At 40.5% G+C, this 13,487-nt stretch overlaps 1 protein-coding gene across 1 annotated transcript; it reads left to right on the top strand.

Annotated features, from left to right (window-relative positions):
• Positions 1 to 3,874: 3,874 nt before the first annotated feature.
• On the top strand, positions 3,875 to 12,580 carry LMO2 (LIM domain only 2). Its single transcript, XM_024213862.2, has 3 exons — positions 3,875 to 4,317; positions 8,698 to 8,913; positions 11,650 to 12,580. The coding sequence occupies exons 1-3, from the start codon at positions 4,157 to 4,159 to the stop codon at positions 11,867 to 11,869; spliced, it is 597 nt and encodes a 198-aa protein (XP_024069630.1). The 5' UTR covers positions 3,875 to 4,156; the 3' UTR covers positions 11,870 to 12,580.
• Positions 12,581 to 13,487: the final 907 nt, after the last annotated feature.

Genomic DNA, 13,487 nt, shown 5'->3' with positions numbered 1-13,487 from the left:
GAAAAGATTACACTACAAATAATACTTGCCTTTTAGTCCCCATGCAGGAAACATAGGCACTGCAGTTTCTAGCAATTAATAGCACTCTGTACTTTTGTAGCATTCCTCATAAGGAGATAAAAATGAATTAATTAAGCTTGCACTCCATTGAGGGAGATAAGCATTTTACAGATGGGGAAACTGAGGCACAATTAGTTAAACGACTTGCCCAGATAGTGTGGGGGGAAAGCCCATCTTGATTCCCAGTCTCTTGCTCTGCCCACTAGAATACTGTCCTTCTCATCAGAATCAGTATCTATCGTCTACAAACCTGGTAAGGAAAAATTGAGTTGTCTCACGAAATCCATTACTTTGCTATGTGCATTTTCCTCACCCTAATAGAGCTGCTAGAAAACCAGTTCTTAATTAGGATGGTGAGCACTTCCTTACTCAGCTTTCAGTCTGTTAATTCTTTAGAACTTGGTGTTGAATCCAGCCACTGAAAATTTAGGGAAAGGCACTTATTTTAGATGCTTATGGGCAGTGCTTAATTTGTAATGAAAGAGGTGCCGGGACTCAAGCAATATTTTTACTTTCATAACTGATGCGGCAAGCCCAGAGGTGCCAGGGCTATGAACTGCCAAGCCTAGAGGTGCTGGGCTCAGCCCTGGCAAGCCCTGGCACAAATTAAGCACGGTTTATGGAAATTCCACTCAGACAAATCTTGCAGTCTGGTGCATGCCCATCAATGCAGACTACTTCTTCCTGACAGTTTGTCTTCAGCCACTGTGCTGCCTGCAAAGTGACCTTCTTTTGGTTTTGGAAATTGCACCTGTCATATGGAGCCTAATCTTACCTTGTGTCTTTGTAGTGCAGCCTATTTAAGGTACCATGACAACTTTAATACTCATGCAGTATTGCCTGATTACTGTTTGTTTAACTAGGTTGAGTTCAAGCAGCACTCTCTCACTAAGCACAGTGAAACGAACATTTGTTATCTTACACACCAGCAAAGTGATCTGCTTTTTCCTCTATATCCAGTTCTCTCCACCCTACCGCCTGCTGGCATCTTATCTCCATGGAGAATAGGGAGTTTGAGAGAGCTGCTTCTTCTGGTGGTCATCATGCTTTTCTTTAGACTTGCAGATAGGTGGTATCTGTAAGAATCATGTAGCACCATCAGCACTTTCACAGGCTGTCTACTTAAGCAACTGAGCATATCACCTTCTTTAGGCATATTGCCCAGGATCTGAAAGCCTGAGTCAAACCCTGTACCTGAAATGCATATACAGCCTGCTTCAGCTTCTTAGCCAGATGCTTTGAACCTTGTTCAGCCATTTCCAGACGGGAGAGGTTCTTATTGGTTAAGGGTTTGATCCTGCAGGATGCGGAGTATTCTTGCCTAATCCAGCAAAACCCTTAAGCACATGCTTAGCTTTAAGCACATTAGGTGTCTAATTTACTTCGATGAGCCTTCTCTACTTGGAAGCCAGCTTCAGGCCTGGCTTGAGGTGGTCGACTGAGGTCAGTGGCCTCACAGCAGTGCTCCATTCCTGGCAGGATTGAACCCAAAATGTTTCTTTCAAAAGTTGTCTACCCATTGTTAGGTTTGCATTGAGTGATTTTCTCTTTGGCGGGACTGTACTGTCCAATAGGCTCTTCCTGTAAATGTGTGCACTGTTTTGGGTTTTTAAATAAATAAATTTTATTTAAAAAAAAAACGGAAAGTTTTGGAGCTAGAACTTTGAATATTGACTGTCCTTGAGAGCAATCCCATCTAGAACATTTGACTTCACACATGCAGTGTTAAGGTTATTTTCACAACCAATCCATGCTTTATTAAAAAAAAATTAAGCTACAAAGTTATATAACCTACTGCTGGACATAGAGGATCAAATGCAAGATGCAGGCAGGTGCAAATGCACTATATGTAGAGAATAAGAAGATACAGCGGGCTAAATTCCACGCTCAGTTACTGCTGTGCAACCCCACTGACTCTGGCATTTTATTAAGGATCTAGTAATTGCACAGAGTTAACTGAGGGCAGAATTTGGATCAATATATTTATTGTAAAATGTTACATTTCTTTCAGTTTGATCCCGCAGGGTACTGAGCACTCTTGCCCAGTCCAGCCAAGCCTCTAAGCACACGCTTCAATTTAAGCAGGTTGGGTGGCTCATCAACTTCATTGAGTCTTCTCTGTTTAGTAGCCAGCTCCAGGCCTGGCCTGAGGTGGTCTGACTGGAGGCCAGTCAGTGGCCTCATAGCAGTGCTCCATTCCTGGTAGGATTGAACCCTTGGTCCCTTTAATTTAAAAAAAAAAACTGAAGTCCTTACATTTATTCTTGGTCCCCCTTAAAATTCAGTTATTAATCCTTCAAGCCATCTTAATAAAGGCCCCAGCAGTTTAATTATTCTGTCTTTTGGTAGTTTAATTATTCTCTCTTTCTGGAAGGTTTACTTTTTGCTCCTGATCATAGTTAATATGTCTGACATGAAATATTTATATCACCATTCCATCCTGCCGATGAAGACTAAGTGCTTTTTCCTTTAGTAAAAAATGTTGGATTATGAATGTGACTATCATACTGTAACTTTAAAGTATATTGGACACAGTATATTTAAATAAAATGGATGGGTGTTTCCTAATAATCAAAGATGGCTTCAGAGATTTGTTAGGGCCTGATCCAGCCCCCCCTTGAAGTCCATAGGAGTCTTTCTGCTGACTTCACTGGATTTTGGATCAGACCCTTAATGTTTCTCTGGTGTTATTGCCCCAGTGACCAAAGAACTGGATCAAGGGGTTAATAAAATGAGACTGGGGTAATAAAAATAGACCAAATATATTCCTGAATGGGATTCAATATATAAGTGAACTATTTCTCTCATTCTTCACTCAGACTTTATTTCTGATCTTTTACATCGCAATTACTGAAGCAGATGGTCCATCTAATCCAGGGCCCTGCCTCCAGCAGTGGCCAGTACCTAATGCTTCAGAGGAAGGCAAAATGCTGTAATTGCAGTAGTAGGTTTAATTTTGCTGGTGTAAATCACTCCGCTCCAGGATGCACTGCAGAGAACCCTCCTGCCTTGAGGGAGAGTAAGGGCTGAAGACTGCCAAGGGGTGGGGAGATAGCTGAAATGGTCACATAGGTTCCCATCTCTAGTGTTTACGTGATTAATTACAGATCAATAACCTCCCACTCCAGAGCTTTTCTAGCTAATTAGCAGCAAACAGCAATAAGGTATAAATTTGCTATATTACCCATCATGAACTAGGTGAGGATCAATTGTGCTGATACCTGATGACTATCAAACCATAGAATAAAAGAGGCAGAGACATAGCTTAGGTGGACCTAGTTGGCTCATAGCTAGGTAGATAATAATAGTAATATTTAGTTCTTACATAATGCTTTTTATTTTTGGACCTCAAAGCACTGAACTCACACACAGCGAGAGAGAGAGAGATACCATTACCTTAGAGTGCTTTTGGTAATATATGTGATTAAAGATGCCAGTAAAAATAGTACTAGGTACTTGATACACGCCCAGAAGATCGTTTTCAGGCTGCATATCTGTTTGTTCGCTCGCTGCAAAACTGTATCGTAATCTTAAATTGCACAGGGTTGTAAAAATGCGAAGTCAGCTCCCCAGCACGGACTCTGTGGCAAGGGTGCTACTGGCCCTTTAAGAAGCCAACTCGGTCGTGATGCTGCTGTTTGTGTTGCTAAATCCCCCGGAGTCCAGTTAAGAAATGGGCAGCTGTCTCTTTAAGTGTGATTTCCTTCTATTGTATTTGAATCGTGATCAGGAAAAAGGAAATGAAACCAGAGACTCGGGGCTGAGCTAAATAATAATAAGGATGCTGCTGCTCTCTGCATCTGCGGCATATGCACCTATCTCAGTCTAGAGCATGTACAGAGCTGTCCAGGCAGAAAGCATAAGCAAAGCAAAGGGGACTCCAGGGTAAGCAGCAGTGACAGCTGAGACAGTCTGTTTCCATCAGTGATCTGAACAGCAGCAGCAGCAGCTGGGGCTGCCCAGCCACGCAGCAAACAGGAGGAGCATTGCAAGGATGGGAGGTTAGATCCTAAGGGTCAGCCTTGCGGAGACATAACCCAGCAGCAGCAACCCATATTTCTTTCTCTCTTTGGTGCTGCAGGAGGAAATCCTGTGAATGTCATTGGGGGGTGGAGGGGAAACTCAGCTGGTGAAAAGGCATCAGGAGCAGACAGCCTTTGTCGGGGCAGAGGGGGCAGATCCTACCAGAGACACTACAAAGGAACAAGCCCTGCCAATGTCATCAGCCATCGAGAGGAAAAGCCTCGATCCTTCCGAGTAAGTGGCCTTTTTTTCTTTCCTAACCCCCCTCTGCCTTTTGATGGATATTGAGCTTCTCCAACAAATGGGCTTGAAAAGGACTTTATGAGCTTCAAGAGTCCTTTATTATTGTTGTTGTTATTAATTATTATTATTTATTTATTGTTTATTTTGTGTAAGCACCAGTTCTAGGGAGATGCTTTGGAGATCTCTTTCTGGTAGAAGGTGGTTCAGAAATATACTAGGGCTGCTTTTACCTTCAAAATAATATCCCTGCATGCAACAAAGTCCGGAGCACCACCACCCCTTCCAAACCCTGCTGCCATTGTAATATATTACAACCTGGGTGGATTTGGTAGTGTGTCACTTTGGTGCCTGTAATGGGGAGGTTTGGTAGATTTCTTTGAGCTGGTGCTGGACTAGGCAACCTCTGTGGATATCAGTGTGCTAATCATGTGGATGGCAGCACCAGCCCAGAGACATCCAGTTCCCCATTTTGAGTTGAAACCAAATTATAGATTCATCAGATTTCTCAGGTTTTGTGAAATACGTGCCAGAATAAACCTCCTGTTTGAAAAAATCTAACAACCCTTAAGATCAGTACATTCTCCTCTCCTCACTTCTTGAGATTCAGTGATGCTGATGAGAGTAATTCAGAGATACCGGGTGCATAATACTTTCCAAAGCTTAACTTGTTTTTAGTCTCTGCTCCATGTTTAATCTGCCGAAGTAGCTGACTAGACTGAAAGGTCAGAGCTGTTATCTGATGGTGTACAACTTCCACATTTTCATACTACAAGTCAGTTTGAAACTTTCAAAAGATTATAATGGTGGTGTGGGGGAGGGAGGGGTTCCATACATGGACCACAAATATATAAAGAATTGATACACAGAGGGCGTGGGAGGAGACATTTGTTCTCATTTGCCACCTTTGTGGAAGAGGTTACATAAATTCAGTAACTGATTGTAGCATTATGATCTGGCTCTTTCAGTAGATTTCCTGGAGCCATCCATTCGGACACCAAGCACATGCAGGCACTTAATTGCAAGAGGAGTGTTAATTCAGCTCCACAATGTGTGGTGTCATTCCACTGAATTCCAGGGCTGTACATCTCAAGAGCAGGATTAAGCGCATTGCACTTGTCTGTGTCTCAGGGGCACCGTGATATTACAGAGAGAAAAAACTCTTGTAAAGTCCTGGTTTTCAACGTAAAACTTAAAATATTATTTCCCCCTATAAATTTAATTAATTTGGGCTTTGTTTCCTGTAAGTCATTAAGAATGTTGTCTTCTGAAGCCCTAATCTAATGTGTGTAAAACATAACTCACACATGCTCCAAGGCAGTTAATATGTCATATCAGACATTTTGCATTTGTTACCATTTTTCTCATTTCCCATTGATTTTTAAGGAATTGTAATTTAACCTTCTAGGTACTTTTTTTAAGGTTTCAACTACAAAGTAGTAGCAATATTTATTTATTTACCTACTTTATGTTCTAGTGAATAACTGCTTGGTATGAAATCCAAGCACATTGAAAAGCTAATGCATGAAACAGAAATTCTATTAAAAATAAACATAGACTCAGGGCTGGAAAGCAGCTCAAGAGATCATCTGCCAAAGTGTAAGACTGTAGTACCTGACTTGGGCTTTGAAATAACGAACTCATGGTTCCTGATATTGGTGCACGTATGTGTACATCTGAACTCCCAAAAGAAGGGCTGCATTTATTGTGGAAAAGCTGCTTCCTTATCTCCTCATATCCCTAAAATATTCTTGTGGACCTGTAGGATTTACTGCAGATAAACACAGTGCTTTGTTCTGTGGGTATAATGCCCTGTTTATATTATTTGGCTTATGTGTGTTGTTTAGTGCATTGATGTTTTCAAGCCAGCCTCACAGAAACATCATGCATTCCTTTATAGTTATATATGTGATTGGATGGTACTATGAGTAGCACTGCATGAAAGGCACAGGGCACAGAGGTACAGGCAGTCCTTGACTTTATGATGTTCGAGTTACAACGAACTGAACTTATGGTGGTTCTACACTGATACCCTGATTCGACTTATGACTATAGGTTTCAAGTTTACGATGCTCAGTCCCGCAATAGAGTAGATTGCGGTTCCGAGTTGCGACGTTCTGACTTATGACGCAATTGTAAGGCATTGCCTCTATATGCTTTGAAATTCTAGGGTCTGATCCTTTGCATGTAGAAACTCCCATTGACTTTACTGGCAATACTGGGCTGGCAGGTGTGGACTGCAAGTCATAAGAATGTTAGGACACAGCTATATAAACTGTGAAGAGTGAAAATGGAAGTGCGTAAGAGCAGATGCTATCTTATGACTGAATTCTGAAGTCAGAGGGAGTTTTGCCTAAGTAAGGACTGCAGTCTTTAGGATGGAAGTTCTGGAGCACTGTACGTTTTTCAGACACTGAAGAAAGTCATTTTTGACTAGGAAACTGTTTTTTTCAGTAAGTGAAGGTGGTAGAAAAATGTTAGTTTCCCTGGCCTGTTGGAAATGCTAAACAGCCAGATTTCTTTCTGGCAGTGTAGTTACATTCTGTCCTCAGCAGTGCAGTTGCAGTATGTAATAAAAGCAAATTGTCCACAGATTGTGATATCAATAACTGAATAAGGTACTTAAGAATATTGGGCTAGATTCTGCCAGGTGTTGAGGGCTCTGGCTCTGATTCAGGAACGCACTTAAGCATGTGCATGTGAGTAGTTGAATTCAATGTGACTGGTCACATGCTTAAAGTTAAGCATGTGCTTAAGGGTCTAATCCAATGGAGTCCTATTTCCACTGACTTCAATGAGCATTGTATAAGGCCCTACATGCTTTGCTGGATCAAGGCTAGGGTACTCAGCACCTTGCAGGATTAAGCCTATAGGCGATTCTTTTAATTTTTTGCCAGTAGTGTTTCTGGCAGAACTTGCAAAGTGGTGCAAACAGGCAACAGTGAGACTTTCTTAAAGTGTATTTGCAGAAAATTATGGCTTCATCCCCTGTATTAGTAGATCCATTCCTTCTTGTTCTTGTTTAAAAATGATGAGGTGTCAGACTGGTATAGGAACAAAATACTGTGGATGAATATTTGCTTCAAAAAAAACCCCTTAAGGTACTACCACAATACAGTTTTGGGACCTGAGTCTCCTCTCATCCACATGTGTATAAATCAGGAGTAACTCCTTGAAGTCAGTGCAGTTATACTGGTGTAAAACCAGTGAAGGTGAGATCAGAGTCAGACTCTTGGTTGCATTAACCAGGAGGAAAAAAGTATTGTAGTAAGGTTGGGTGAAATTCTGGCACCACTGAAGTCAAGAGCAAAACTTCCATGGGGCCAGAGTCTTGCCTGTTGTATTTATTCATTTTTAATGTTATTCAAACAGATGCTATCTTTAGGCTTAGCCTTCAAATGTACCTTCCTCAAAGGAAAGTTTAATTCCATGCAACAACCCTGGAGGACTCTTAGTATACATCTTCTAATCCTGCAGCCCTTTTTAAGGCAGAATTCCCATTGATTGCAGCAACTCTGCAGAACGAGGACTGCAGGTTCAAGCCCACAGAATGAGTGTGTATTTTTTTTAAGAGTGCAATTGTTTTACAATACTGTTCGTGGTCCTCAACAATCTATAGATAGATCTTGGGGTTTATACTGTTTGATGGGTGTCCCTTTTAAATACTTACTGATAAACATAGTAATCTTATTGAAAAACACCATGTAAGATGTCCCTTTCATGGTAGGGAAGGCATTGCTACATTTTGCTATGGATAAAAGGGAACTACTTTAAAATACCAAAATGATTATAAAAAATCCCAGGACTTAATGGTTGTCTCTAAGTTGTCATCAGCATATGCAGAAGCACAATCAGAACTTCACTGAGACAGTGAATCCAGACTCTCTTCCTCCAAAATCACTGTCCCTTACCTCGTGTGTTAAAGGACAATCTTGTTTATTTTATAGCAGTGTGGTGACTATGACTCATAGTTAGACATTTTTATTCTCTTCAGTAGAGGGCAGTGGTATACATGTACAGACAATTCATTTACAATATGTTAAATGTGTTTACTGCAATGAACAGCTAGAGGTGTTGTACAGATTGTCATGTTTGCAACTTAGTCTTTGCACAAGAAGAAACAAAGAATTAACAATGTTTTTGCCACCTTTGGTGATTTCCTAAATATTAGGCTGTTCTGTTTGTAAAACAAATGAAAAAAGCCTACTCCTGCTCCCATTGATAACAAGGAGGTGAAGGGGGCTGGCATTGACTTCAATGGGAGAATAATCTGGCCATAATTCCTGTTCTAATTAGGCGACTGGTTTGATTTTTTGCTTGTTTGGTTGAGTTTAAAGGGCTTTCCCTTCTCCAACAATTGTTTCATTCTCTCAGGGAGCCAGTGGATGAAGTGCTCCAAATTCCCCCTTCACTGCTGACATGTGGAGGTTGCCAGCAGAACATTGGGGACCGTTATTTCCTGAAAGCCATCGATCAGTATTGGCACGAGGACTGCCTCAGCTGTGACCTGTGTGGATGCAGGCTTGGAGAGGTGGGGAGACGATTGTACTATAAACTGGGCAGGAAACTCTGCAGGAGAGACTATCTCAGGTACAGAGCCTTCCTACCCTATACTAGCCTATCCTAATTTGCTTTCTTTCTGTAATTTCAGGTTTATTTAGGTATTTATAATGAAGCTAGGATCCCTAATGATGTTGCAGTGCAAGAATCCATGAAGAGATTATACTGAATAATTTATTCCTAAAATATAAATGCTGAGGGTAGTTACAGTGGTTGCAACACCTTTTGCTAAGTGGTGCTTCCTGATCTGGGAAGCTAAGCAGAGCTGAGTTGGGTTAGCACTTGCATGGGGACACCTCGAGTAGGTGCTGAAGAGTCAGTGAATGTTACTCTTCCCTCTGAGTCAGTAATGAGCCAATGCCCCAGCATGGTTTTAGAGGAGTTGTACTTCTGCAGGTGTTGCCTTTCTGATGCAGTGTATATAGTAACTGAGGCCCAAAGGATGAGTGCATATGAAAGATCTTCTGCCACTTTTGTAAGAATAAGGTATCCTGGTGCCTAGCCAAATTCCCTCTCCCACAGTATAATAATACCGCTTGGAAAAGAGATGTTTTGCTTTGCTACTCTCTATGTGGGGGAAGAGGGGTGTTTTGCTGTGCAATAACTGTGATTTGAGTATCAGTTTTTAAAGTTCTCTAGGACACTTCAGGCTGAAAGGCACTGTGCTGTTTACATTTATTATAATAATGATGGCCCAGTTCAGGAGAACTTGAAATCAATGTAATTTAAGCATGTGCATAAAGTTAAGCACATGCCTAAGCATTGTCCTGAATAGAATGGACTTAAGCATTTGCTTTAGTGTCTTCCTGAGTCTGATCCTATAAGAGCACCTGTTACAGATTTTGCATTAGTAGATCCTTGCCCATCTTTCTACTTACAAACTTTGACAAATCAGATGAGTAAAGTTTAATATATTATTTCCGAATAACTTGATAACAAAGAACCTGTGTGTTCTTGATTACAATTAAAGTGTATTGCTCCTTCTACATCATTTGTTATAATGTATCCTTTGTGCTCTAGGAGCTAGGGGAATGGAATAAGTAGGAACTCCACATTTCTCCCCCCACCAAACTTTTTAGGGTCTAGTTTTATATTGAACCTGATATTCCTTACACAAAACTCCCTTTAAGAGTGTAAGTAATTGGGAGGAGGAGATGGTAGAGTTCCTAGTAATTTTATCCCATAGCTTTTCCAATGGGAGTTTTGCTAGAGACTGGAGGTTGGGCCCCAATAGTGGCTTAAACTGTACATCTCCATTATATGAAACATTCTAACATTGATCCAGTCCCATGTGCGCTTGCCAAATATTTATTAACTTTTTAATGGAAGAATAATAGGCTATGGGAACAAAATTAATGTGTTTTCTGTACAATGAGACTGCGTGTTTTCAGAAATGAAGCATTTCACAACCTTTATATAATATTAATATCATTTTCATTAGGCAGAAGTGAACAGCGACATCTCCTGGTGGACAAGAGAAATTATTTCTTTTTCCATCAGAGATCTGAGTCTAATAGGTTTTTTGTCTTTCAAACCTAGTAGGTTACTTGAAGCAGGCACAGCCTGTGATAAACACAGTAAAAATATGGGAAATGGACTCACTAGTTCTAAAATTAATGTGGCAAATCAGAGAACTTAAACACACAAGCAAATATTTCAGACAAATAATATTTCTGAATTTCTCCCTTTCTTATTACAAATAATACATTTCTGTTTATGTATTAATTATAGGGTTTTTAAACTCTGCAAGCTGCGGCCTACAGTAGAGGATGATATTACATTATGACAAATAGCTGAATAGGTCATAGTGTTCCAGCTGAAAGTAGTACATTTGTGAGAGGGATAAATATGTTGTGCATGCATTAGAGGGTCCTTTCAATAGACAACCCAATAATTATGGTCTCAATAGGGTTTCTTAATATGGCTTAAAGAGCAATCCAGATCATAAAATCCTTTGGACTAAAATGGATTTCTAGAGGGTCGTAGAGTCCAGCTCCTGAAACCTAGCAGGAGTGGTTTTATGAGTAGAGAAACATCTGAGTTTTAAAAAAATGAGGAATCCGGTGGCCCCTTAAAGACTAACAGATTTATTTGGGCATAAGCTTTTGTGGGTAAAAAACCCATGAAAGCTTATGCCCAAATAAATCTGTTAGTCTTTAAGGGGCCACTGGACTCCTCATTGTTTTTGTGGATACAGACTAACACGGCTACCCCTCTGATATTTGAGTTTAAAGGAATCCCAAATACCCTGCAGAATCCTAAAACACAGCTTGCAGCATAGTGGTGACAAAACTGAGCAATGGCAAGATTTATCAATCAGCAGGTAATTTCTATTGATTGATTAGGAAAGATACAAGTGAAAGCAAGTATTAAGAGTGGGAAGAAAGTATTAGGGTGGTTTGAATTCATGGTCTGATCTAGAGAGGTTCAAATCTCATTGAAGTTGCTCATTTCCTTTTTAGAATTAGGCTCTTACTTTGATCACAACAAACAGGTATATTCATTTAAAAAATAGGTGACACCCTTGGGTTCTTGGCAGGTCACCACTGCTGGATGCCACTGATGCTGGAAAGTTTTGAGTGTCCCTGCTTGTTGGATTTCATCAAACAAATGTTTAAACTTCTACGTATCTTACAATGCAATGTTAAATGTGGCAAAAAGCCAATGTTGTGCACTTCTTTTGTTTCAGTTCTCTCTCTCTCTTTCCCCCTAACCTCCCTCTTCTCCAAGGAAACTCTGCATAACTCTTTGTTGTTGTTGTTTTAGACTCTTTGGCCAAGATGGCCTTTGTGCTTCCTGTGACAAGCGAATCCGGGCCTATGAGATGACTATGCGAGTGAAGGACAAAGTATACCACCTGGAATGCTTCAAATGTGCTGCTTGCCAGAAACATTTTTGTGTCGGCGACAGATACCTCCTCATCAACTCAGACATAGTATGTGAGCAGGACATCTATGAGTGGACTAAGATAAATGGGATGATATAGCCAGGACATGCCTCATAGTCATCAAGAGGTATCTTATGGGTGGCACAAATGCATAGCTGCAATGAGGAGATAATCGCTCAAACTATGTGCTTTGTCTAAACTGGGGGGGAAAGACCACAGTTTAGGCCCTTTTCAGACAGTGCTACATAGACTCTAAACTACAAGCAATAGCAAATAGACTGACTTCTATTAGCAAAGGCGTATTGACAATAACTGACATTATCAGCCATGTAGGCAAGAGTTGGGGAACAAATACATTGTGATAATGGATTCTCATAACTGGAAATGCAGTAATGACTTGTGTAAAGAGACATTATGACTTTGACACTCGCAGACTAGGATTGTGCAATTGATTTTTCTTCCCATCTTTTCTAGTTACTCTGTTTAGACAATAGTTTCCAATATAGACATAAGGAAGGACACTGGCGATGAAGAGTCAGTCAGAGTCTCCAAAGCCTTAAGCTTTGTGCAGGAGAGTAAATGGTTTTTTTGCATGGAAATCTCTCCCTCTCCCCTGAGAATGAAAAGTGCAACATCTAGCCCCAAACAATTCTTTCAATAAATTCTCATGAATAGCTGTTTTCAAGCAGCACTGTTTGAAGGTCAGATGCTCCACAGATCATTTCTATACAAATATAAATCTAAAGAGTTGTTCAACTATTTTATTAATTTAGATTATATCAATAAACTATTTGTTGTGTGTAGTAAGAAGTTGAATGCTTTAATAAAAACAACAAAAGGTTTGAGTGTTGTTATTTCTTTCGATAATGTACAACCATTTGGACGTGAGTTTGCTTTTGCATCAGTATCATTTATTTCATTTATTTGCACCATGGCTGCATTTGCCTACATTTGGTGCACAGCTGATTTTTATCGATCTGCTCAAGGGCATATTCCAAAGGGATGTGATCCAGTCTAAGGCAGTGACATAAGAACCCAGGTTGCTTTGAGTGAGTTTTGTGTAGCTCTTCCTGAGGAGGGAGAAAGTAAGCAGTGATGTGGGACAGTGGATGTTCTGGAGCTGGCTGCCAACCAAAGAAAAACATTGTTCGGCTGCTTTATAACAAAGACAGAAGCTGTCTGAACCCAGCAGAGTCCATGAGGAACAAGGATCTCCTAAGAATGTGGTTGGACCTGATTTTCTCATCTGCACATGTGTCATTCCTGAACCTAATACAACAGATCTGCAGCCACCCAGGATTCACCATGTTTAGAGAGAATGAAACTCCATCCCTTCCTGCAAAACCATAGTCTCTTGACATAAAGGTAAATCTCTTTTAACTGTAGCAGTATTAAGGCTTATGACAAACACTTGAACAGGTCTGACATTCCATTTAGTAGAAAGTAGTTGCGAAAATTCACACTAGGCAATACTAGAGTGTAACTAAGTGAGTCCAAGGCTCTCAGCGCATGGTGCATCTGCCTGTCTGATGGTTTTCAGCAGAGCTATTACCATTCACCACATTCTGTCACTGACCCCTACATTTACAGTTTTACAATTTATATTCTCTTCTTTGATATAGCCACTGGTGTTGAGGGGCAGTAAGGCAGCAGATCTCCCTGTAGCCACAGAACTGGGGACCCAAGAATAAGGAGCATAATGAGGACATGGAAGAAG

Source organism: Terrapene carolina, unplaced genomic scaffold (assembly GCF_002925995.2).
Source record: "Terrapene carolina triunguis isolate 2854851 unplaced genomic scaffold, T_m_triunguis-2.0 Scaffold96, whole genome shotgun sequence".
NCBI lineage: Eukaryota > Metazoa > Chordata > Testudines > Emydidae > Terrapene > Terrapene triunguis.
The sequence above is the reverse complement of the archived record's forward strand: the minus strand, read 5'-3'. Positions and strand labels throughout refer to the sequence as shown.